Raw genomic sequence first — 23909 nt, 5'->3', positions numbered from 1 at the left:
CCCATCATGGAAGGCCTATCCCCCGCCCCTATGAATTCTTTCCTTTTTAAAGTCTTTTGGGGGGTTATATATTTATTATATATTCAATTTTGGGAAAAAGTAACACATAGAAGTGGCACAAAATAACAAATGTATAGATGAGGGCGTCGAGGGCTCATATTTTGTTTGTGAAAATTAGAAAAAAGGTCCCTTCCTCTGGCAGACACAGCCCCACATCGGAGCACAAGGGCCACTCAGTCAAAAGGAAGTGACATTCTCTGTCCCCTGCGACTCCCCCAGGCCCCTTCCCCAGAGGCAACTTTGCCTCCAACTTCCACCTTCTTTGATGGTGAAGATAATGATGATAAAAATAATCATAGATTTCAGGGGAGGAGGGTAAGAGTAAAACACAAGAAGCCATAGAAGGAATAGAAAGTTCCCTCTTCTACCCTGATACCCGGGATCACCCTCCACAGTAGTCTTTCTCGGGTCAGAGAAACTGTTCTGTCAGAAAGTCCTTTGAAAATTTATTTTTTGTCGAAATAATCCACATAGCTTGAATAGGCATAAGGTATCCCTGGAGTTTATACAAGAGAGTGACTATACCGGTCCCTGGGGGGGACTGGAAGCTGGGAAAGGACGTTTCACAGTTAATCCTTTATATTCCTTCTGAATCTTGACCCATATGAACATACTACCTATTTTTAAATAACCACATTAAAATACTTTTAAATGTACATGGTTTAAAAAGTCAAATAGTTATGTCATTCTCTTGCTCCAGAATCCTACTTTCAAGAGGCTTTCAACTTTGTCAGCTGTTTCTTCTTTAAAAAAAAACAAAACATAAATTCTAACTGTTACAATTTGTGGCATTTTATAGTGACTTATAATGAAAGATAAGGATTTCTCTTCTCTACATATGTACACACACTCACACACCCAGAAAGATACATACACACTTTTCTGCTCCCCCGAGCCTCCTCCTAGGATAAGTTTTGGTTAAGTCAATATTTAAAATTTATATTAGATGACTTAATAAAACAGCTCACAGCTAAAGCACATAATTTATGAAGTACAAAATAAGAGTACATTTCCTTCCTTGTATAAGCTTTTGTTTTCACCAGAGTTAAATCATCTTAGAAATTAAAATTGATTTAATAGAAGGGTTGAAAGATAAAACTGAGGAAATAGGGAAAGAACAAAAAGACAAATGAGGGATAAAAGATAGGAAATAGAGAAAAGATCAAAAAAGCAGAAGCTCAGTCCAGGAGCTTCAAAGTCCAGGATCCTTATAAAGGTGGAGCTGACAATCTAGTTGGGAACATTAAAGACACACCTATGAGATGGTTTCAGGACCAGATGGTGGTCTGAGCAAATGAAGTATATCTCAATAAAGCTATGACTTAAAAAAAAATACACAAATATGTATAGAAGGAAATCTGGAAGGATGCATGCATGCTGAATATCAGTGGTTATTTTTCTATAGTCAGATTATAGGTTTTATCTTTCTTGTTAGTACTTTGTTGCATTTTTCAGATAATCTACAATAGACTTTTATTACTTTGCTAACCATAAAATGAGGTCTCTTTAGCTGATTAAAAGAGGCATGGGTAGAGTTTGCCTGCTCCAGCTTTCATTGCAGGGAGAGTTGACTGCAAATCCATCTCCTAGAGGACGTGGTAGCCAGTTGGCCAGAGAAAGACAGGGGCATGGAGAATTATCTACATACACCCCTACGCCCACCTTCAGTCCTGTGAGCTGGGCTGGGCTGTGGCAACACTCGCGCCTGGCCACAAGCCCTAGCCACATCTGCCATCTCTCTGATGGCCCTATGAGCAACTTTGTGGCATCAGCCAGAGGCAGGGAGGCTGGAGTCACACAGCCCAGATGCTGCTGGAGGAAACAAATTTGCCTGCAAGAATGTATCAGGAAATGAAATCGAATTAGTCTAGGAAAAGAGCCTCAAGTCCTTCTGGCTCAGAGCCACCCTGGGGGCACTTCAGAGCAGATGAGCAGATATCACATAAATCCCTTTCTCTGGCTCTGAGCTTTGGGGATCCTCAAAGTGCACTTTGCCCAGCACCTAATTTGGTCTAAATCATAGAATTTGACAGCTGGAGAACCCTAAAGTCTGGGGGCTCCCACCACTTCTCTGTAGTAGTAACACACACAGGGACTGCATATCTAGCAAGCTCTCCTGTGTTGAATGAGCCCTTTTACTACAGAGATAATCTGGAATGTTTATTTTTGTAAACTTTTTATAAATCGATTGATTTTTAAAAAGTAAATCATCCTTACACATCAATGACATAAAAACCAAGTACAACTGGTAGACCTTGTTTGGATTCTGATCTGAACAAACAAACTGAAAGAAAATATCTTTGACATAATTTGGGGAAATGTTAATATGAACTGAGTATTAGGTGATATTGAGAAATCTCTGTTAATGCTATTACTACTACCCAGAATTCTCTTGTTCATGCATTTCTGTACCTGCCTCCCCTTACTAGACCGGAAGCAGGATCCCATCTGTCTCATTGGAGGGAGTATGGGTAGCACAGTGGCTGACAGTGTGACCTCCTGTCAATCATTTACTGTGTGATCTTGGGCATTTTACTTAATCTCTCTGTGCCTTTTTTCCTTAATCTATAAAATGGGGAAACTGATATAACCCAAGGACTGTGTTATATTATTAAATGAGTAAATATTTATAAAGGACGAACCTGAGGACTCAAGGCTGATTAAATGAGAAAATATTTATAAAGCACTTAGAACAATGTCTGGCACGTAGTCCACTTTAAAATATTTGTTCAGGAATGTTTCAAATCCTGCATTACAACTACATTCTATGAATCCAAGGGAATCCTTGGATTTCATAAAGAAAACGCAAGGGTAATAGCCTAACCAAGTTCAGGTGACTCTAGCACCCTGGCAACAAAATGTGGCACGCCAGGTAGGGGCAGAACATGTAAATACGAAATAAAAGACAGACATTGAGCAATGGCTTCTGAAGCTAGACTGGGTTCACATACTGACCGGTGAGTGTGTGAGTTTGAACGAGTCACTCCTGACCTCTCTGTGCTTCCGTGGACGCCTGTGTAAAGAGGTGATAACGGCACCCACCACGCGGTGTTGAAGAGCAGTGAACGGAGCATCCTGACCCTTAGCATAGCCGGTGCTCACCGTGCTGCCCACTGTTATTAGCTCTGGCGCGTGGCTCACTCACATGGTTTCCCTGCAGCCAAGTCCCTTCTGCTCTTTGGGCCTGTTTTCCCACCCTCATGCCTCCGGTACAGCGGGGAAGAAGAAAGAGAGTTAACATTTGTGGGGCACCTAGGCTGAGACGGAAAGAGGTCTCTGTTGTGGCCCAAAATCCAACAGCCGGAAGCAGGGGCCGCCAGACTCAAATCAGCTGAATCTGGTTCCACATTCACTCATCAGGCTGCTTCTCCTTAAGAGTTCCTAATCTCTGAAACTCAAGTTTCAAGATATAAGGGATCCCCTGCAGTGAGTGACCTCGCAAGCAGCTGAAGCCCCAGGAAGACACTTTCAAACCAGCGCCTGGGGAGGCCAAGCCGTTACCAAGTTCTGATAACACCACCGCCCTCAGCTCTTCCCCTCCAACCCGACCCTCTGCTGCAAGATGAATTGACACCGCCCCCTGCCCCGCAACCGAGCCACTGGCCCAGCGCCAAGCCCGCCCAGGGTGGGGGCATCCGCGCAGAGAGGAGACGACGCAACGTACCCAGAGGCTCGCGGTCCTCGGCTGACCGGCGCGGCAAGGTGGCCAGCGCCTCTTCCTGAGGCTCCGCAAAGGCTTCTCGTCGTCTCTTCCAGCTCCCTCTCCGCCGCCTGCTGTCTCTTCCCTGGGAGTCCGCAGGCGCTGATTTGTTCCGTAGAGTCTCACAGATGTTAAGGAGCACCCGGCGACACCAGGGATGGGGCTCTACAAATACCAAGATATTGGAGGCACCTGGGGACCCAAGGCGGAGGGAACCTTGACACAGGGCAGGAGTCCTCGGGAAAAAGAGAGGCATCGTAAGAATGGGATGTTGCTGTTGCTGGTGGTAGTGGTGGGGGGCAGTCCTGGGACTAGGACAAGGACCAGATTCCTCCTGACCCGGGGCTCCCACCCGGGCCAGCCCCGTGGCGCTGCGCTACCTGCGCGGCCGCCGGCCGTCCGCGCGCTGCTCGGCGCTGCCCGCCTGGAGCAGAGCGCACACAATGAGGCGCTTTCAGACGTGGCTGCGGTCCCGGAGCCGGCGGGCGGGAGCCAGGGAGGGAGGGAAAGAAGGAAGCAGCCGGTTGGCCCCGGGCTCCCGCTACCCACCACCCCCCGGCCAGTGACCGAGGGGCCACGCCTCGGGGGAGGGGCAGCTGCCCAGGGGCGAGAACGGGAGGGCCCGGGATAAGGGGCGCACAGGTGGGATCTGGGGGGCTGCAGGAGGCGCAGTTTGGAAGCGGAGGTCAAAGGGCTGACAGTCACCTCTCATCTCATTAACTGACCAAAACAGTGTCTCCTCCAATCCCGAGGAGGGAGGCTCCTGGGAGCACAAAAGGCCCTTGTGAAGAAAATCGAATCTTAACCATGCCCCTCTTCACTCTTGGTGGCATCCTCGCAGCGAATCCTAACCAGCTCCCGGAGCCGCCAGCCTCAGCCCTAGGCCAAGTTCAAGGCACCTCGACGCCAGGCGGACCTGCGCGGCCTCCCTGTGCAGTAGCCTAGATGCGAGGGGCCGAGACACAAAGCAGCCCTCAGGAGCTAGGTAGGCAGCTGGCTGTCCCGTCCTCTAGTCCCCTCCTGCTCTAATCTTAACCCAGAGGTGCAGGCTCCATAGCTGGTCTGGATAAATACAGGGTACGTTTCAACAAATAAAACAGATTTCCTCCCCTACAGATAACAACAGAGTCCAGGCATCTGAAAAACAGAATTCTGACCTCTTGTAATCCATGGTGGCAGTGGGATCTAAAATAAGTCTCTGCTGCTGGAGTATAGATTAGTACATTCTTTCCAGAATGTGGTTTGGCAAGATGAATTAAAATCTTTAAGAACAGTCTTAAGCTTTTTGAATTAGCAATTCCTTTCTAGGATCTACCTTAAGGAAGTAAACCAGCAACAAAGATTTACGCACAAGGTTCACAGAAGTGCTGTTTATGATAGGAAAAAAAGGAAAAGAAAAGGAAAGGAGGAGAAGAGAGGAGAGGAGAGGAAAAGAAAGGAAAGGAAGAAGGAAGGAAAGGAAAGAAGGAAAGAAAAAGAAAGACAGAAAGAAACAATACAGAAGATTAAAGATGTGCTCCAGAATACCACAGTGGTAACTTCTGGGTAGTGGAGTTACAGATATTTATTTTCTTAGGTTTCTGTAATTATACATTTTCTCTGGTGGGAAAAACATTTCTTTAAAAAAGCGTGAACATGAATGAAGAGAAAGAAAGGGGAGGACAGAGAATGGCTTTGTTAACCTTAGACGGTGGAACCTAAGTGGGCCTTTAAGGGCCTCGCCTGATTCAAAAAATAAACTGGATAATCATGTGGCAAAATTAGGGATACCCCCCAAATACCGAGTAATTGTCTCAAACCCTGACTTAGCTATTCGTTGCAGCTCAGTTGATAAAATCCTGTATATTTCTTGCATTTTTTTCTCCTTGCCACTATACTGTGCGATTCAGGTTCAGAAGCTACCAACATCTGATCTGTAAATAATATGATATTCACCAGACACAGTTGTAATTTTCCAGCCTGTGGTTTCCACATGCCATGTGGATTCCACCAAAAACTCACATTTACTGGGGCTGGCCCAGGGGACTTTTGCCAAAGAGCTAACAAAAGCTCCAAGGTCTTTGGGCAGAGTCCTGGCAAAGCAAGGTTGCTGGTGAGTAACTGAGAGGAGCATGTGCCACCTCTGCCCTCCCTGTCCTTCGTTTTTCCAAATCCTCCTCCTCTAAAAAGCCACATGCAGCCTCCATTTTGAACATTTTAATTAAGAAGTTACAAAACATCATGGTTCTTTATATAAATTCTGCATTAAAGTAATTTAATAAAATGCAATGTTTATACGCACCTTTAGCGGTCTGTGCCTATCTCATTACTTTTTTGTAATTCAGAAAATTCAGAGACAATTTTTCATATAAATCTCAAAAAAAAAAATTTAGGCATACAAACTGCCCTAACTTTAAGAGAAAAATCAGAGGAGTCAGTGTTAGGATATTTGTGTGATTGAATACTTCAAAAACAGCTTTGTCTCCAAAACTCTTATTTTGGTCAGCCTGAAAGAAAGAAAAGGTGCTTTGGAAATAAGAACTGAATCTCCAAGGTAAACTGAGGCACACACTGAGGCGTGTGTTTGTGAATAGACATGAAGCAGGGATCACAGCGGGCGTGTCCTTCCAGCGCCAATGGCATCGCCGGATCAGAAAGCGGATCCCTCTGTCCTTTGAGGAAATTGCATGTTTCCTCAGGACGAGAACAGAGAATCGGTCTTCTGTGTGCATCAGAGACCTGTTCCGGTACTCTTCTCCTGCAGACACTCAGTCATGAGGTAATCTGGCTGGACTGCTGGTCATTCTGCTAAGGGCCAGGCTGGACTGGGCTGCCCAGGCTAGCATCCTCTTTCTCCCCTCACTGCTCCTGGTTATGTCCTTTCCAAAACTGCCTGCTCTGATGCACACCCTGCTCCTTAGTCAAGAGAAATACAAGTAGCTGGGCTTTCCACTCGCCCTCCAAATAAACTCTGTGGTTGACAGTGGGAGCCAATACGAACAGGTCCTCTGTCACCCAGGTCCTTTCCAGAAAGGGGGAGGGTTGTCAAGGAGGAGTGGCAAGTGTCCAGGCTGTTGGGCAAGGGCCAGAGAAAACCTGTTGTTACAATCTTTACTTCCCCCTCTGCCGCTGAGGGGATTGTGAATGAACATTTCTGATTTCAGTCTGCTATTCCAGAGGCAAAGACAGAGGGCAAAAGACAGGGCAAAGAGCCAGCCACAGCAGGGCGAGATAAAGGGCTGTTCAGCTGAGCTGATGACAGACGATGTCTGTTAAACTGAGAGAGCAGGTGGATGGGCCTAGTGTCCTCAAGTTGCTCACACTCACGTGTATAACACACAGTTCTTGAACATTTGGGCTCTCTTACCCCCTCTGCCCAATTCTCCAGGTAAAGGCCTCTCAGTTCTGGAAATCGGAGTTCTGAATGGGAAATTTAGATGCCCAGGAGTGGAAAGTGCTAGTGATTTGCATATCCGTCACAAGAGAGCCCTGAAAAGAGTAAAAAAGTGGTTTACAATACAAGGAAGAAATGCAGAGCATGTTTCTCTGTTCACGAGAGAAAAAGTCTTTGCTTGACCAGAGATGGGACTCTTTCCAATGCTTCTAAACTGACTGTAGTTTTCTCTTGAAATTCAAGTCTGAGGCAAAAACAAGCAAACAAACAAACAAAACAAAAACAAAAACAAAGATGAGGTGGTGCAAATGATACCCTTCAGGAACCTTCAGATCTTTCCACAAACTAGTCTCTGATGATTCTGGAAGGCACTTAGAAGATAGGGAATTTGTTCAGAGAAAAGTTAGAATTGTTCTTTGTGATAGAACGAGCACCTGGGCTGCTGACGCGTGTCTGTGAGCTCTTTTCAGAAACGCTGTGGATGGCAGTTCTCAGAAGACAACAGTGAGGTAGCCAGAGCCCTGCTTAGAGTTTTCAGAAATGGTCTTCTTAAGATATGTGCTCCTTATACAATTCTCCCTGGGGCATCGCTGGTGCAGGGATTGTGGTGACCACTTGATTTTGAAACACAAATCTTTTGATTCTTTCAAACACCCAGAGGAAGATTAGCAGGATACTGACATACTGGATCCAGGCAAACTTTATCATTTCCCAGAATCCTGGTAGATAAGTACATACAGTTAAGGAGTCTCAGATGACATTTTCTGAGTTAATGTTAAACCAAAGTTTCGACAGGATATGGCAAAAATGTTTCAAATACCCTTAAGTTAAAATGGATAATAAAAGATTATTAAGACATAAATATGGATGATTCTGACCTAGAAGAATTGCTCAGAAAGAAACAGGAGCAGGAAATGAATAACTTTTTTCCCTGTATGAACAGCAGAAAGAGTCCTTTGAGTGGGGCTACAATGCTGTAGTAATTTCCAATCTAAGTCTTCCCACATCTGTTCCTTCTTGGGACAACTGAGGAATCCTTTTCTTTTTCGAAACTGAGCTACTGTTGGCTTCTTAATAGAAAGGATATGAAATGACTTCCACGGGGTATCGGATGACAGCATTAATCACAAATGGAGCCTCGGCAGCCCTTCCCACCAGCCAGATGGGGTTGGGGTCAGTCAGTATGGTGGTAACTGCAATACAATCAGGAGTTAATCCATGAATGCTCTCTTTGGCAATACAATATTGAGAGCTATGAAAATAATCTCGATCTCTCAGGCAAATTCTGCACTTCAGTATTCAACTCCAATAATTCAATAGGAAAGTGAAATTGAATGTGCAAAGTTGCTCACACATTATTTGTTAAAATACTTGGCAAAGCAGTTATGTTAAAAAAAATATATATGGAAACAGTCTATATGTTCTATTTTTGTGGTTCGCTCAAATCTAAGACCCACAGAACCAATTGAGATGAATTGTGAGCCTTTATTAACCGGCTGGCGACTGACTCTACCACGCAGGGTCAGAGGAGATCAGCCCTGAGATCCCAAAAGAGGCAGCTTATAAAGAAACAAGCAAGCAGATTACAGAAGCAGAAGTTGGCCTTTAGCATATCTTTGAGTAGATTACCACACCCTGGTTAACATCAAACAAGCAAGCCGATTACAGAATCAGAAGTTGGCTCACTTCAAAATTTTCCACCCTTAACACTATAACTGCTGAGTGGCTAAGCAAAGAAATACTATGCTACCACTAAAAATAATAACTATTAAAACTTGGTAGGAGCATGGGAAAATATTTATCTTACAAAGTAAATAAAAAATAAATTGGATCCAGAAGTGTCTCTAAACTATGATAGCAGCTGTATTAAAAACAACAACAACAACAAACAACAAACCTGCATCTAGACAAAAACTGGAAAGAATAAAGAAAAGTTGATTTATAGTTTTTTAGTTTAGCTATGCTTTTTAGTTTTAAAATTCAGTTATTTTTGGTGTATTAGTATATTACATAAAATTAGAAAGAAATACTGGAATCGTGGTCCCCCCACTTGTTAAATGTCTGTGTACAGTATCCATCATGTCTGGTTGCCCAGGAACACTTTAGGTGCCTTTAGAGAAAACCTCAGACCACCTACCGGCCAAATGTGTGAGTCGAGCACAGGGATGGCCTGCGAGTCCTGCCTCTACAAGACACACTGCCTTCCAGCCAGAACCTTGCTATTCTCCTAATTACATTGCTGGTTAGGGGTGAGTCATTTACATTCCTTATTTCCATCTGAAAACCACAAATAATCATTTGCCTTTGGCTTCTTTTATCAGCGTAGTAAAGGGAGCAAGTCAATTAAGCTTATATTTTTAAAAAAAGGAAAATGATCAAGGTACAGGTCTTTAGATCAGGAGAAAATGGACAAATCCTAGGCAGCCTGTTCGACTCGCATCACTGAGCACTCACCGTTTTTGACATTTCACCATGATAAAGGGTCCAGTTCTGTTTTCCTCCAAAGCCCCTACTAACCTGGAAAGTCCTTAGGAGACATCTGAATGAAATCTACAGGCAACTCACCATTCCTTTCCTGATAGGCAGCAACGATGCGGGTGAGGTCGTAGTCACAGGCAAAAGGGCTGGTCCCATTAATTACAGACACCTGGGATACAGCAAGAGGATGGGATGTGAGCATCCGAGCAGCTTCTTCTCCCGTCTTTCTACCTTCCTGCCCACCCATGCTGATCTCAGAGACCACCCTGTTATTCTTGGTGGCTTATTCCAGTATCAATAATCTTTTCTTCAGGGATGAACGAACTTCCTGGCAACAATTTAAGTTATCTGCTATCAGTTTTTCTCCTTGAAGGAATGGAAAGAAGGGGTTAATATCCACCTTTTACAGGATTTGAAGCTATTCATAAAATACCTCTCTCTCTATTCTAATCAGAGAAATAATTCCTTTAACTTCTAAAAATTAGACCGTGTTTTCAGCTCTTCTGTCTTTTCCTTGCTCTTCTCCAGATGATCTCCAATTTATCTTTTAAATGTAGAGATGGAAATAGGATAAAGTGCAAATAGTAAGCATATAATCCTCTGAAGGCAATGACTCCCTGTTCTCTAATATCCCCATTGATAGAAACCTTAAAATAAAAAGTGCTGTGGGGTTCTAGGTGAAGTCTGGACTCAGAATGCTGAGAACATAGGGGAGCCATTACAAAAGGTAAACAAAAAAAGGGGGGGTTCTGGTCCAAGATGGCAACAAATTAACTTCCTAAATGCACCTCCTCCCACTGACACACTGCCTTTACAGCTACACATGTAGCAATTCCCTCTGAGAGAAATCCCGAAACTAGTTGAGCGACTGACTCCTACACATTGGGCAAACGAGAAAATATCCACATAGCCCACATTGGAATGTGTCTTGGGAGACACTCAACTACTGGGAGCCACTACAGAAGGTGGCTTGGAAAATGACAAAGGTGAGCTCAGGCTGGGCTGATTGATAAAATTCATCTTCTACATGAGACCACTACATCGAGCCCGGGAAATGGGGCTGTTTTATCTAATGCACAGAAACTAAAAAGGAATCGAGGAAAATGAAGAAATAGAGGAATAGGTTCTAAACAAAAGAACAAGAAAAAACTCAAGAAACAGACCTTAATAAAATGGAGATGAGTGATTTACCTGATAGAGAGTTCAAAATCAGTCACAAAGATGCTCACTTAGGTCAGGAGAATAATGCATAAATAAAGTGAGAAAGGATACTACGAGAAAAGCACAGGCCAATATCTCTATTGCACATAAATGCAAAAATCCTCAACAAAATATTAGCAAACCAAATTAAGCAGTACATTAAAAAGATCAGACATCATCAGGTGGGATTTATTCCAAGGATGTAAGGATGGTTCAATATCCACAAATTGATTGATGATACACCACATCAACAAAATGAAGGATAAAAATCACCTCAGTAGATGCAGAAAAAGCATTGACAAAATTCGACATCCAATCATAATAAAAACTCTCAGCAAGGTGGGTATAGAGGGAATGTACCTCAACATAATAAAGGACATATATGACAAGACCACAGCTCATATCATACTCAAAGGTGAGAAGTTCAAAGTTTTTCCTCTAAGATCAGGAACAAGACAAGAACGCCCATCTCGTCACTTTTATTCTACATAGTACAGGAAGTCCCAGCCAGAGGAATTAGGCAAGAAAAAGAAATAAAAGTAATCCAAACTGGAAAGGAAGAAGTAAAATTGTCTCTATTAGCAGATGACACAATATTATATAAAGAAAATCCTAAAGAGTCCAACAAAAACTGTTAGAACTAATAAATGAATCAGTAAAGTTTCAGGACAAAAAATCAATATACAAAAATCATTCTCATTTCTATTCACTAACAATGAATTATCAGAAAAGGAAATTTAAAAAAACAGTCCCATTACAATGAATTAAAAAAAGAATATAAAATACTTAGGAATAAATTTAGTCAACAAGGTGAAAGATATGTATACTGGAAACTATAAGACATTGGTAAAAGAAATTGAAGAAGATGGAAATTAATAGAAAGATATTCTGTACTCATGGGTTGAAAGAATTAATGTTGTTAAAATGTCCATACTAATAAATAGATAAATAAATAAACAAATAAATATATAAATAAAACATCCATGCTATCCAAAGAAATCTATAGATTCAGTGCAAACCCTATCAAAATTCCAATGTCATTTTTCAAAGATATAGTAAAAACAATCCTAAAACTTGCACAGAACCACAAAAGACCCAAAGACCCAAAGCAGTCTTGAGAATGAACAACACTGAAGACATCAAACTACTTGTTTTCAAACTATATTACAAAGCTATAGTAATCAAAACAGTGTGGCACTGGCATAAAAACAGACTCATATCAATGGAACAGAACAGAAGGCTTAGAAATAAACCCACAAATATACAGTCAGTTAATTTATGACAAAGGAACAAAGAAAACAATGGGAAAGAGATAGTCTCTTCAATAAATGGTACTGGGAAAACTAGACAGTCACATACAAAGGCATGAAACTGGACTCCTATCTTACACCATATACATGAATCAAATCAAAATGGATTAAAACTTAAACTTAAGACCTGAAATTATAAAACTCCTAAAAGAAAATATAGGAGTATGCTTCTTGATATCAGTCTTGCAATAATTTTTTTGGATTTGACACCAGAAGTACAGGCAATGAAAGCAAAAATAAATAAGACTAGTCAAATTAAAAAGCTTTTGGACAGCAAAGGAACCATTAACAAAATAAAAAGACAATCTACAGAATGGGACAAAATTTGAGCAAATAGTATATCTGATAAGGGGTTAATAGTCAAAATGCATAAAGAACTCACACAACTCAATAGCAAAAAACAATCTGAGGAGCTCTTTGCGTTAGCGGCCTGCAGAGACCTCTGAAAATGGTTCGCTATTCATTTGACCCAGAAAACCCCACAAAATCATGCAAATTAAGAAATTCAGATCTTCGTGTTCACTTTAAGAACACTCGTGAAACTGCCCTGGCCATCAAGGGTATGCATATCCGAAAAGCCACCAAGTATCTGAAAAATGTCACTTTTCAGAGGCAGTGTGTGCCATTCCGTCATTACAATGGTGGAGTTGGTAGCTGTGCCCAGGCCAAACAATGGGGCTGGACACAGGGTCAGCCGCACAAAAAGAGTGAATTTTTGCTGCACATGCTTAAAAATGCAGAGAGAAACCCGGAGCTTCAGGGTTTAGATGTAGACTCTCTGGTCATTGAGCATGTCCAGGTGAACAAAGCTCCCAAGATGCAGCGCAGAACGTACGGAGCTCATGGCGAGTTAGCCCCTACATGCGCTCTCCCCGCCACACTGCGATGCTCCTGACTGAAAAAGAGCAGGTTGTTCCTAAACCGGAAGAGGAGTTTACACAGAAGAAAAAGATATCCCAGGAGAAACTGAAGAAACAAAAACTTATGGCCCGGAAGTAGATTTAGTATCAAATAAATACTAATAAAAGTTAAAAAAAAAAAAAAGGCATAGGAATTGAATAGACATTTTTCCAAAGAAGACATACAGGTGGCCAACAGGTATATGAAAAAGTGCTCAACATCACTAATCATCAGGGAAAAGCAAGTCAAAACCACAATGAGATATCACGTAGCAGCAATTACCAAAAAGAAGAGATAACAAGCACTGGCAAGAATATGAAGAGAAGAACCCTCACTCACTCAAGTGAAGCTGCCACAGAAAAGAGTATGGAGGTTCCTCATAAAATTAAAAATAGAATGACCATATGACCCAGCAATCCCACTTCTGGGTATATATCCAAAAGAAATTAAAATAGGATACTGGAGAGCTATCTGCATTCCCATGTCACTGCAATATCATTCGCAATAGCCAAGACATGGAAACATTTAAGTGTCTGTCAATGGATGAATGAATAAAGATGATGTATTGTGTGCGTGTATATATAAACATATATGCAATTATTATTATTATTATTATTATTATTCAGACATGAAACAAGAAGGAAATCCTGCCATTTGCAAGAACATGGATGAAACTTGAGATTATGCTAACTGAAATAAACCAGAGAAAGATTAATATTACCTAGTATCTATGCAGAATCTAAATAAAAAGTCAAATTGAATTCATAGAAACAGAGTACAAGTCTACGGCCATGCTATCCTGAACAAGCCCAATCTGGTCTGATCTCGGAAGCTAAGCAGGGTCGGGACTGATTAGTATTTGGATGAGAGACCACCTAGGAAAGACCATGTGCTGTAGGCATAAAAAATAAAAAAAAAAAATAAGGGATTCTAAGTTGACAAGGTCCTTGCAATCTGTGAGGTCAACCAAGGGTTGCCTCGCCTAAAAAAAAAAAAAAAAAAAAAAAAAAAAAAAAACAGAGTACAAAAGTAGTTATATACTTTAAATAGCTTACAATTTTATTTATCAATTATACCTCAATAAAGCTAAAGAAAAAACCCAAGCAAAGACCTTTTCCAAGCCCCCCCCCCCAAAAAGTGCTATGTTAAGTTTATATCTTACAGTCTTCCTCCTTTTTTTTTCAACTTATATAGATTATATCCGGGGTGACCATAAATCCTAGCATGTCTGAAACAGTCCTGGCTTATGACTGTAATAACAGACATTATTATGTTTGTAATGTCCCTCTTTCCTTTTCAAAGGTATCTTGGCCTGACTTATATGGGCCCCCTTGTGACAAAATAAAGCTTAGTAATGAAAGTTCAGATACATAAGTTCTGGCCTAAGACAGATAATTTATGGCTCTGTTACTTTCAAGCTGTGGGACTTTGGAAAACTTAACTAACCTCTGTAAGTCTGTTTCCTCACATGTAAAATGAGAGTTATGTTTTCAGTAAATCTGAGTGCTTACGACGTGCCAAGCACTGTTTTAGGCACTGGGGTGCAAGTATAGAGAAGACGTCAGCGTTTTTACCGCTGAGAGAGAAAGCAAGTAAACAAACTGAAAACATACCTTTATATATCAGGGGAAGTAAGAAAAACCGAGAGGTGACAGGGAGAGGGAGAGGAATGCTGTTTTAGAGAGAAGTGCCAGGCAAGGACTGTGCTCAGGGACATTTGAACGGGGACCTGAATGGAGTGGCAGAATAAGCCATGTGGACAGTTGGCAGAGGGAAAGGCAAGTGCAATGTCCAGAGGCAGGAGCTGCTTCTGGGGTCTGAAGAACAGCACAAGGCCGGTGTAGCTAGAAAGAGAAAGGGGGACAATGGTAGAACAAGCAGCTAGAGAGCTGGCAAATGACAGAGCAGGCGTCTCCGGAGCTCGCTGTGATGACTACATGAGATGATATATTCAAACCCCTTGACTCAGGACTAGCAGATGTTATGTGTTCAATAATCAGTTGTTAATATTATTTTTTAAGTGTTTTACACAAACTGAAAAAAATCACTCAGACTGTGGTATGTACGTGTGTTGTGTGCATGCATTTGAAAGCAATCAACATTTGGTTCTTAGATGAAGACAAAGATTTTTCCCCCTCTCTTTCTAGTTAAATACAGGTGTATCTGTCTTTATTTTTTGAAAGAATTCCTTGGAAATCCTCTTCTGTTTCACCCACTGGAGTTCCAACTTCCATTTCTCCCTCTTCAAAGACCTGATAAACAGTAACATATACAGAAACAAAGGAGATAGATAAGGAGAAGCATCCTTACATTGTATCGAACATCTAGGCCACTGTAGCTTAGGGGCTGCTTCTGCTGCAGCCTCAGGTCTCCATTCACATATAACTGGGACCCTGGAACAGCGAAGGAGGATTGGAGAAACGCCATGCTCTGCATCACGAATGTTGACATCCTCTGAAATCATTAGAGGGAGAGGCAATGCCAATTTTGGTAAGGCCTGAAGGGCTCTGGGTTCTAAGGGTCACCTGTATATGGTGAAAGCCTAATGGTCCTTCACGTACTTGGCTTAGCCAGGCAGGACACACCCTTTCCAGAACCCTCTGGGCTGTTTATAGCTCATCCAAATTAATATGGCCCCCAAAACATTTGATTTGCCAGAGTTAAATCCCGAACTACACCTTAGAAAAGAGCCTTTTTCTACAGTGTGGGTTTTCCCAGAAATCAGAAAGAGAGCTCTGTTCTATTAAAAGACAAAAGGGAGAGGACAGGCTTCCCTCGGGAATTGACTCACGTGCAATTGGTAGGAGAAAGTCAAGATGAGCTGCACGCCAAGAACATGCTCCGTGGACTGCAGGGGAAGCTCCAGCTTAAAATGAAGCATGTCCATTTTGCCATCCTGGTTCCTGTCTTCTTCTCTAGTCTAGGAAATCCAAAGAGGGTCAGTGACCTTGGTCCTTAATAAGTCAGGAAGAATCCATATCACTGTTTTACATACACAATGACCCATTGTTCTGCCACACACAGGTATTATCTCCCTCATCAAAAGGAAAAGAAAAATAAATAGGTGTAAGTGAATTGATATTGAGAAAAGAGACACAATGTACAAAGAAAGACCCCTGAACTCATACTTACGCTTTCAAATATCAAGGACCAGACCGAATGGGAACTTGAAGTGGCAATAACAACGATAAACATCTGGATGGTATTTTTCTTTTTAGTTGTCTCATTTGAGTTCTTATGTTTTTGTTATTGGTGTTTTCTTTCTTTTTTTCATTTTTATAAACATGCCTGCATTTGCATGGAAAATTTAACTTGCACATCGGAATTGTCTTCCACTTGTCTAGAGTCAACTTTTTTAAATAGAAAAGAAACTAGTACTAATCTCTGCATTCCCCAGACTCAGCAGAAAAACACCAAGCTCTATTTATATACCCTTTAACCACAAGTGTCTTTGCTTCAGATTCTCAATGTTGGACTTCATCTTATCATTGTCAGGACTATAAAGCCTATGGTATCTTTTAGTACCAATCAATAAAATGAAAAAAAGAGATAAAATTAGTAAGCCATTAAAAATACGCAGATGCTCTATAAATTATGGACATGAAAGCAGAGTAAAACAGAGGAGGGAAAAAGACAAATTACAGCTCATAAAAAAAAAAAAACAGAACGAAACTCTGGTATCCAGTCTTAGCTATGCATAGTCTTGTCTCACAGAGATCTCTAAAATGTTTAGCAGGAAAGATGGTTATTGAAATGTGATCACTGCTGATATGATTCCTAGCACGATTTTGTATCTTCTTACTACAACTGATCTTTTCCCAGTGTGGGTTCCCAGAGGATTGTACTATGGTGTATCAACATTCCTATCTGAATTCTCCATCTACTGATTCATTTTTCTTTCCACCGATACCATTATGTGAGGAAAAGATTCTTTGTTCTTTTTCAGGCTCATAAGATTGTTTGAGATGGAGATACCTAAGTTTTCAGAAACTTTCAATCGTTTCTTTCCTTCTAGACAATAATGTCCTTATCCTAGGCCTTGTTATAGAGAAACCTATCCTCTCTCTTCTGCTGGAGACTATTTTCTCTGTCCCGTTTCATCAGCTTTGCAGGTGCAGGGGAGGGATATCTGTTACCAGGGCTCGACGATCAAGTTACTGAAGCAATTATGTATTAGCAATTATGATTAGGACAGAAAAGAGGCTGCCTTGTCTTCCCGTGAATTTTCTTCAGTTGATATCTGGGAAGACTTGGAAGACAAAGTCAGGTTAACTCTCTGGAGTGGATCCATGCCTTCTGGACCTTTCGGGTTGAACAAGATGACAAAGATCAAAGTTCTCAACTTGCAAGAGAGGATAGTGGTCAGGAGGGACTTTCCAGAAGAATCCAGACTCCAACACAGTGTGGGAGGGAGAGAAATGCAATTCATTTGGTCTTTAAAAAAGTCTAAGGTAGGCAGGGAAAGGATTATCCCTATTGTATGGATGAGAAAATCAAGGCTCAGGGAAGTAATGGGACTTACTGAGTATAGCTAGTAATGGTAAAGACAGGATTTGAAACTGTATCTTTGACTTCAAATCTGGTTCTCTTTCCAGGGCTAAAATGGTCAGACAAAACAAAACAAAACAACAACAACAACAAACAACAAACAACTCAAGAAGATGTTAGGCAGGACAAATCATTTTGCAAAACATCAACGTCAGAATTATGACTCTAAGTCTATATACTCGTTGTACACACACTTTTACTCCAAGTTCACAGAGGAAAGAGATTTGGCACCATAATTAGTGTCTACTTGTTAAATTCATTCATTAATCTGTCAAGCATTTGTTGAGGGCATACTATATGTGTCAGGTACTATTTCAGGTGCTGGGAATATAATGGCAAACAAAATAGACAAGGTCCCCACTTTACTGGAGCTTACATTCCCAATAAACAAATACATACATACCAATATTACGTAATGATAAGTGCCACAAAGAAAAGTGAAGCAGGCTGAAATTACAGAACGACCAGGGTAGAATTTTTTTTGCAGAAAATATTCAGGAAGACCTGACTGTTGGAAACCTGAATGAAGTGGGGAGAGGAGGCATGGAAATATCTGAGGGAAGAGTGATCCAGGCTAACAAAGTGAACATTAACAGAGTAAAAAGTGGGTTAGTGTTTAAGAGAGTGTAATGAGGCCAGTGCAGCTGAGCAGATGAATGAGACGGAGGGTAGTGAATGAAGAGAGCCATGGGGATAAGGGATGATGCAAAAGGTGTATCTCCCACGATGACCCATCTCCGAGTTAAACTCTCACTCCCGTAAGGCTGGCAAGGTGGACTACATTTCTATGCTATCACGCAGACCATTGATGAAACCAATTTTTAATTCAAGATTCACATGTGCAAAAGCTATAAAGGCAGGTATTAAAAGAGCTAATACTTCTTTAACACAAGTTCAAGGTTAGTATCTAAAATCAAGTTGGTCTGGCCAAGGTAATTCATAAATCACACTATCGCCTTGTTTCTATAAGGTGTACGTGTAATTTGGACCAATTTTTATATCCATTGATTGTCCCATCTTATCCCTGTGCATATCCCAGGAAAGAGATATTATTAGTAGTTATAATAATAATTAGAGAGGTAGGTACTATCATGTTCTTTGTATAGATAGTTACATTGAGGCTGAGAGAGGATGTGGAACCCGATGACAAAATTGGGGCTAGGACTTAGGTTTGCTGGGTCCCCGTCAGTGTTCTTTCTGTAACAGGCCACAAGAACCCTAATCTCAAAAATTGGTTAAAAGAGGATCATCCTTTGCAGATGTATGTGAAATCAATACTAATTTACTAGATAGGATAAATACAGGCATTGTTGGATTTAATCAACACACATCAGTCTACCTGCATCAGTCAGGGTCCAATCAGGAAAACAGAACTGAAACAATAATTTAACAGAGGGAATTTAGTATAGGGGAGAGTTAGTAACACAGGTATCAGGGGGCTAAAAAGGCTAAAGGGGAAATGCTGTGATAAGGCGGAGAGGGGAACTGCAGGAAGCAGCTCCCGTTCTAAAGGCTGGAGAAGGGAAGAGGCTGGCATTACCTCAAGGAACTGGGATTCAGACCTCAAGAAGGGAGTGCTGCCCAGCTAGCGCTGGTACCTCCAGAGCTCGGAGAAGCAACCCACTAGAGGAAATCAGTAAGCTGGAGGAAACTTACTCCTTCCTGTTTGCATCAACCCAGCAATGGCTCTTCACCCCGGCAGCGGCAACTGGTGGCAGTTTCCATTTTTTTCCTACTCCCAGAACAAGGCTCATCATGCCTCCTACTGGCAGAACGTACCAGAAAGCCAGTGGGCAAAGGAGAATGTGGTTTTCAGCATCTCTGCATGAGCATCACAAAGCAAAGAATAGGAGGGTGGGTTTGGAACTGCAATGAGACCTGAAAACTACACAATCTGATAGTAAGAGTTGCTACAAATTTAAGGAATGCCATTTTTTCCCTAAATGCCCTGACTTGCAACTTGCAAGATTTTCCCCATCAAGGATTCTACAGTATCTCATGGTTTGTTTTCATATACCTTTCATCTTTCGTTCTTTTGAGTCATATATATATATATATATATATATATATATATATATATATATTTTTATGGCTTCAGCACCTAGTCTTCCTAGGTGGTCTCCCATTCAAGTACTAACCAGGCCTGACCGTGCTTAGCTTCCGAGATCAGACAAGATCGGGCGTGTTCAGGGTGGCATGGTCATAGATGAGTCATATTCTTTTATTAAAGGATAATTTTCCTAGTTTAGATCAGTGTTCATTTTACCACACATTTGTCAAGTGTTCCATTTTTTTTTTTTTTATGCTGAAAATACCTTTGGCATCAATCTTTGGGTCTCCTGCAAAATAGGGACCACGACTGCATGGCTCCTAGACTCACCAAATCCTTGTTCCCTGTATTTCAAGGAATCTAAGATACCATCAATTATAAAATGTGCCATTATTTTATGTATAACATTGTGTTATAGTATAACACAATGTTTCTAATCACTATTTATTTTATACTTATTGAATGAGCTTTTAGACTTATTATTTACATCAGATATCATACTTATGCACATAAATATATGTGAAATAAATTGACCCAGGGATTCCTAAAACTTCTTTACATCATGATTCTTTTGAATCGCTTTGACTCAGTGATATACACACTTTTCTATGCAATTTTGTCCCTTGTGCCACTAAGCACATTGATGATAAAGCTTTTTTTTTTTTTTTTTTAAATTCGTAAAGGGAACTAGAATCCATTGGTCTGGGCTCTTAAACATGCTTTAAAATTAGGTGGAGTTAGCCTATTTTTAAATGTCTCTTGAACCTACCCTTACCCACTCTGCATTTAGCTCTTTATGGGTTAGGGTAATATTTTACTATCTTATTTTATTTGTCAAGTTTACATCCATAAAGCTGAAAACAAAACAGCAGTAGCAACAACAATGTTTTACTATCTCTGGATTTTCTTTCAAGTTGCTGATGGCTCTTCCGCGACTTTTAGTGCTGGCACTTTTGATGTTTACACGTGTGTAAGGCGATGAGGACTATGTCAAGCCTGTCTCCTGGCCAACAGCCACTGTAAGATACCATGAATAGGAAGACACACCAATTTTGGAGATGTAGAAAAACAGATGTCTCAGACACATATATACACTCTCCATTCATCTTCCTATATCCTCCTATGGCCTTCAGCCCCCACACTGTCTGGGTTCACAGATGCCTTAAAGAGCAAAGTCAGGCTCATTGAGGGAAAAGGTCTATCTGTGTTTTTTTTCTTCTCTTCTTAGAAACAAGGAACAACAGAGTTGACTTTTAAAGCATCAAAAACATGGAGACTTCAGAGATGCACCGGTGAGCTGGCCAAAGCAGAAGCAAGGCCATTTCTGATTTCTGACGCATGTTCCCAAATTAGCAGCAACCTCCAGCGTTTGCTTGAACATTTGATCTAAAACCACTGCTTCCTTGGCTTCTTGGGCAGTTTCTTGGATGGGCTATCGTCAGTCTACCTGTATATTCAGAGTTAGAAAAGTATTTTGTTGCAATAGGGTTAAGATGTAACATATAGAATAAGAAAACCTTGAACTCTGCCAGGAAGGAAGCAACTTACTAAGAAAGACTGTAAATGACAAGGTCATAAATTACTTATAGAAACTGGCCTAGAATACAGGGAAAGGAAAAAAAAAAAAAAAAGACTAATAAAAAGGAGCTTTGGTTTTATAGTTTACAGTGTAAAATTGCCCAGTATTAAAGAGGATTAATAGCTTTCGGCACCATAAAAACATCCCGTAGTCTTGGCTTTATGGATTTAAAATCGGAACACACACAAGGGGAATAAAGGCGGTGCTCTCAAGGGAGTAGTTTCTGATTAAAGAGATAAGAGGCTAACTAGCAGTCCAACTGGGAGTCAATCAGTTGTGTGAATGAACAAGTGAAAAGAATAAATGAATGAAACCTAATGTAATATCCTTGTTTTCATGATTACTTCAAGTTTTCATGACTATTTCTTAGACTCAAATAGAAGAGTATGATAGAGAAGAATATACAAATGTAAAGAAAAAATCGCTATTCGAAATTTAAGACAGGGAATGCTAACCTAAAGTAAAACTAACAAGTTAATTTTTTGCTTGTTAAGAATAAAAAAATTTTTGTTTCCACTTTTGGAAACATGTGCACTTGGAACTTAAGCATACCTGGACACTGGCCTCTTGTCCACAGTCACCCTGTGACATTATAATCTCAAACAAGAATAAAAATGGGTAATGCCATGATTAGTGAGGAGCTATTGAAATAAATTTGTCTCCTATTCCAGTTATACTTTAAAAATCAATTTAAAAGTCCTGATCACTGAAAGAATCAAAGAGTCCAACAATGTTCGTTACAAAATCTCGTAGACTTCCACTCTTTGGCAAATATTTTCATCTCATTTCAGGCATTCTCTGTTGACTTCCCAACAGAGATGGAGATTTAGTTTTCTTCCCCCCACCTCCCACCAGGTCCCAGGACCCCCATACCTTTTCCATCCCCCAAAACAGTTATACTCTCATTCAACTATGTAAATCCTACTCACAATTCTGACTCCTTTTCCTTTCTCATTTTTTCCTTACTTTATATTTCTCTGGGGTTAATAATTATTTGCTTGCTTAGTTTTCTATGTACCTATACAATTTCAATAAACAGCTTTTATTGCAATTCCTCACAATTTGATGTTTAAAGGAGCAAGATTTATTAAAAATCTTGTTCACTGCAATATTCTCTCTAATAGCGAAAAAGCAAAAGAAAATCAAATATCCACCAACAGGAACTGGTTAAATCTATTACAGGTTTTCCATATCATGAAATACCTTGCAGATCTTAAAAATAATGTTGATTAAAAAAAAAAAAAGTATTGATACATGTACCTAACTGAGCCTTTAATTTTATGTCATTATACATACCTGTAACTCTAATATATTACAATGAGCATGCGTTTTTGCAATCAGAAAAAATATAAGAAAATTTAAAGTAATCCGAAAAAAGTAACCTGAATTCTATTTTGTTTGTAGTTATTCATGTGGATGTTGGAAAAAATATCTGATTTTTTTTTTTCAGCTACAAAAGTTTGGCTTATAAGTTAATCATCTCAGAGCTGTCCAAAGAGATTTAACTTTGGAAGAAAACCAGAATTTTCATACTTCTAAAGAAAAATGTTTTTTAAAAAAATGAGTAGAAAGGGAGTGCGTGTAAAGGAAGTTCTCACTTATTCTGAGCCAAATACTAAATTACAGACAGTAAAATGACTAATTTTCATTCTGGACAGCTGCAGATGGAGCAGCATCTAATGAAACAAGCCCAGGGAGGCGGGACTGAACCATTCTGGGGAGGATGCTTAACCAATCAGCACCTAGGCTTCCAGGTGTCAAGTCTGCATAAAAATACCTGCCCTTTCCCTTCCGGCGATGTCCATGAACAATTGCAGAGACATGAGAAGTTGTATGTAACAAGAACACCGCTCGTCCTTCATTGACTTATAAAGGCACATTCTTGACCACCTTTCTATTAGGCCAGACCAACGGAAATGACGGGGGCCAGAAAGGAGAGTGCCACAGGCTTCTGGGCTGAGTCAGGAAGCACAAGCTGACAGCAGTGGCTAACTTTCCCGGGGTTGTGGACAGCTTGGAGAAGTCGAATGAAACAAGATTTACTCCCCAGAAAGTTAAACGAATGTTCAGGCCACTGAGCCTGTGTACACACAACTGACCATGCGTTCGCGACCCCAAGCTGGGCTCCTTGGGGGCGCGGCCGCTCGCTCCCTTTTCTCCAGCCCCACCCCCGCCCAGTCCCCGTGGGCAGGAACCACGCACCGAAACGAGCGGGACACGCAGATGATCCCCTTGCAGCCTGTTGAAGGCGGGGAACGTGCTCCAGGCGAGAAATTCGCCACGCTCGGGTTCCAGCAGGGCCACGAGCAGCACTTGGTGCTGGAAGGCCACAGTCGGCTGCTCTTCGTAGCTGCTCCGCTTCAGCCAAAACCCTGAGAGGTAAAGAGGGCGGGAGGGCGGTGGGGAGGTCAGGAAGGCCCGCGCGGGCGCAGCGGACCGCGGGCAACTGCGTCGCGCACCGGCCGGGGAGAGGCTCACCGTGGCTCCGGAAGGCCACCAGCAGCGGCGGGATGTACGTGAGCGCGGTGGCCAGCAGCAGGAACAGCGCGGCCTTTGAGCACAGCCCTGCGCGGTAGCCGCGCTCGGCTGGGTGAGAGAAGAGCTCGTAGAGAGCCATGAGCGCGTGGCGTGTGGCGGCGCGCTCAGGACCTGTCTTCGATCCGGCAGTGATGACCAAGTTTGGCTTCTCCTGGTTGCCATAGCCTTGGTCT

The 23909-nt window shown here is 41.5% G+C and overlaps 2 protein-coding genes and 2 pseudogenes across 7 annotated transcripts in view; 1 reads left to right on the top strand and 3 right to left on the bottom strand.

The window, feature by feature from the left end:
- LOC107502664 (carbohydrate sulfotransferase 6) overlaps positions 1-6168 on the bottom strand; it is a 10667-nt gene extending 4499 nt beyond the window's left edge. Inside the window, exons 1-2 of one of the 6 annotated variants that reach the window (XM_036231331.1) lie at positions 6042-6168; positions 3725-4701 (exon numbers count right to left, since the gene is read on the bottom strand). The gene's annotated coding sequence lies outside the window, so the exon portion shown is untranslated. Of the gene's footprint in view, positions 1-3724; positions 5179-6041 lie in introns of those variants that run through there. The other 5 variants (XM_016130085.2, XM_036231332.1, XM_036231333.1 and 2 more) reach the window with 5 other exon arrangements.
- On the bottom strand, positions 5942-23909 carry TMEM231 (transmembrane protein 231). The gene is made up of 7 exons (XM_016130099.2): positions 23677-23909; positions 23401-23570; positions 15813-15941; positions 15332-15475; positions 9699-9780; positions 8221-8326; positions 5942-7863 (listed from the first exon to the last, which is right to left on the bottom strand). Exons 1-7 carry the CDS (start codon positions 23813-23815, stop codon positions 7683-7685), a joined length of 951 nt encoding a protein of 316 aa, XP_015985585.2. The 5' UTR covers positions 23816-23909; the 3' UTR covers positions 5942-7682.
- On the top strand, positions 12563-13120 carry LOC107502678 (annotated as a pseudogene).
- LOC118611813 lies at positions 19659-19777 on the bottom strand (annotated as a pseudogene).

This window comes from Rousettus aegyptiacus, unplaced genomic scaffold (assembly GCF_014176215.1).
Source record: "Rousettus aegyptiacus isolate mRouAeg1 unplaced genomic scaffold, mRouAeg1.p scaffold_m13_p_14, whole genome shotgun sequence".
Taxonomy (NCBI): Eukaryota; Metazoa; Chordata; class Mammalia; order Chiroptera; family Pteropodidae; genus Rousettus; species Rousettus aegyptiacus.
This window is presented reverse-complemented; position numbering and strand designations above follow the sequence as displayed.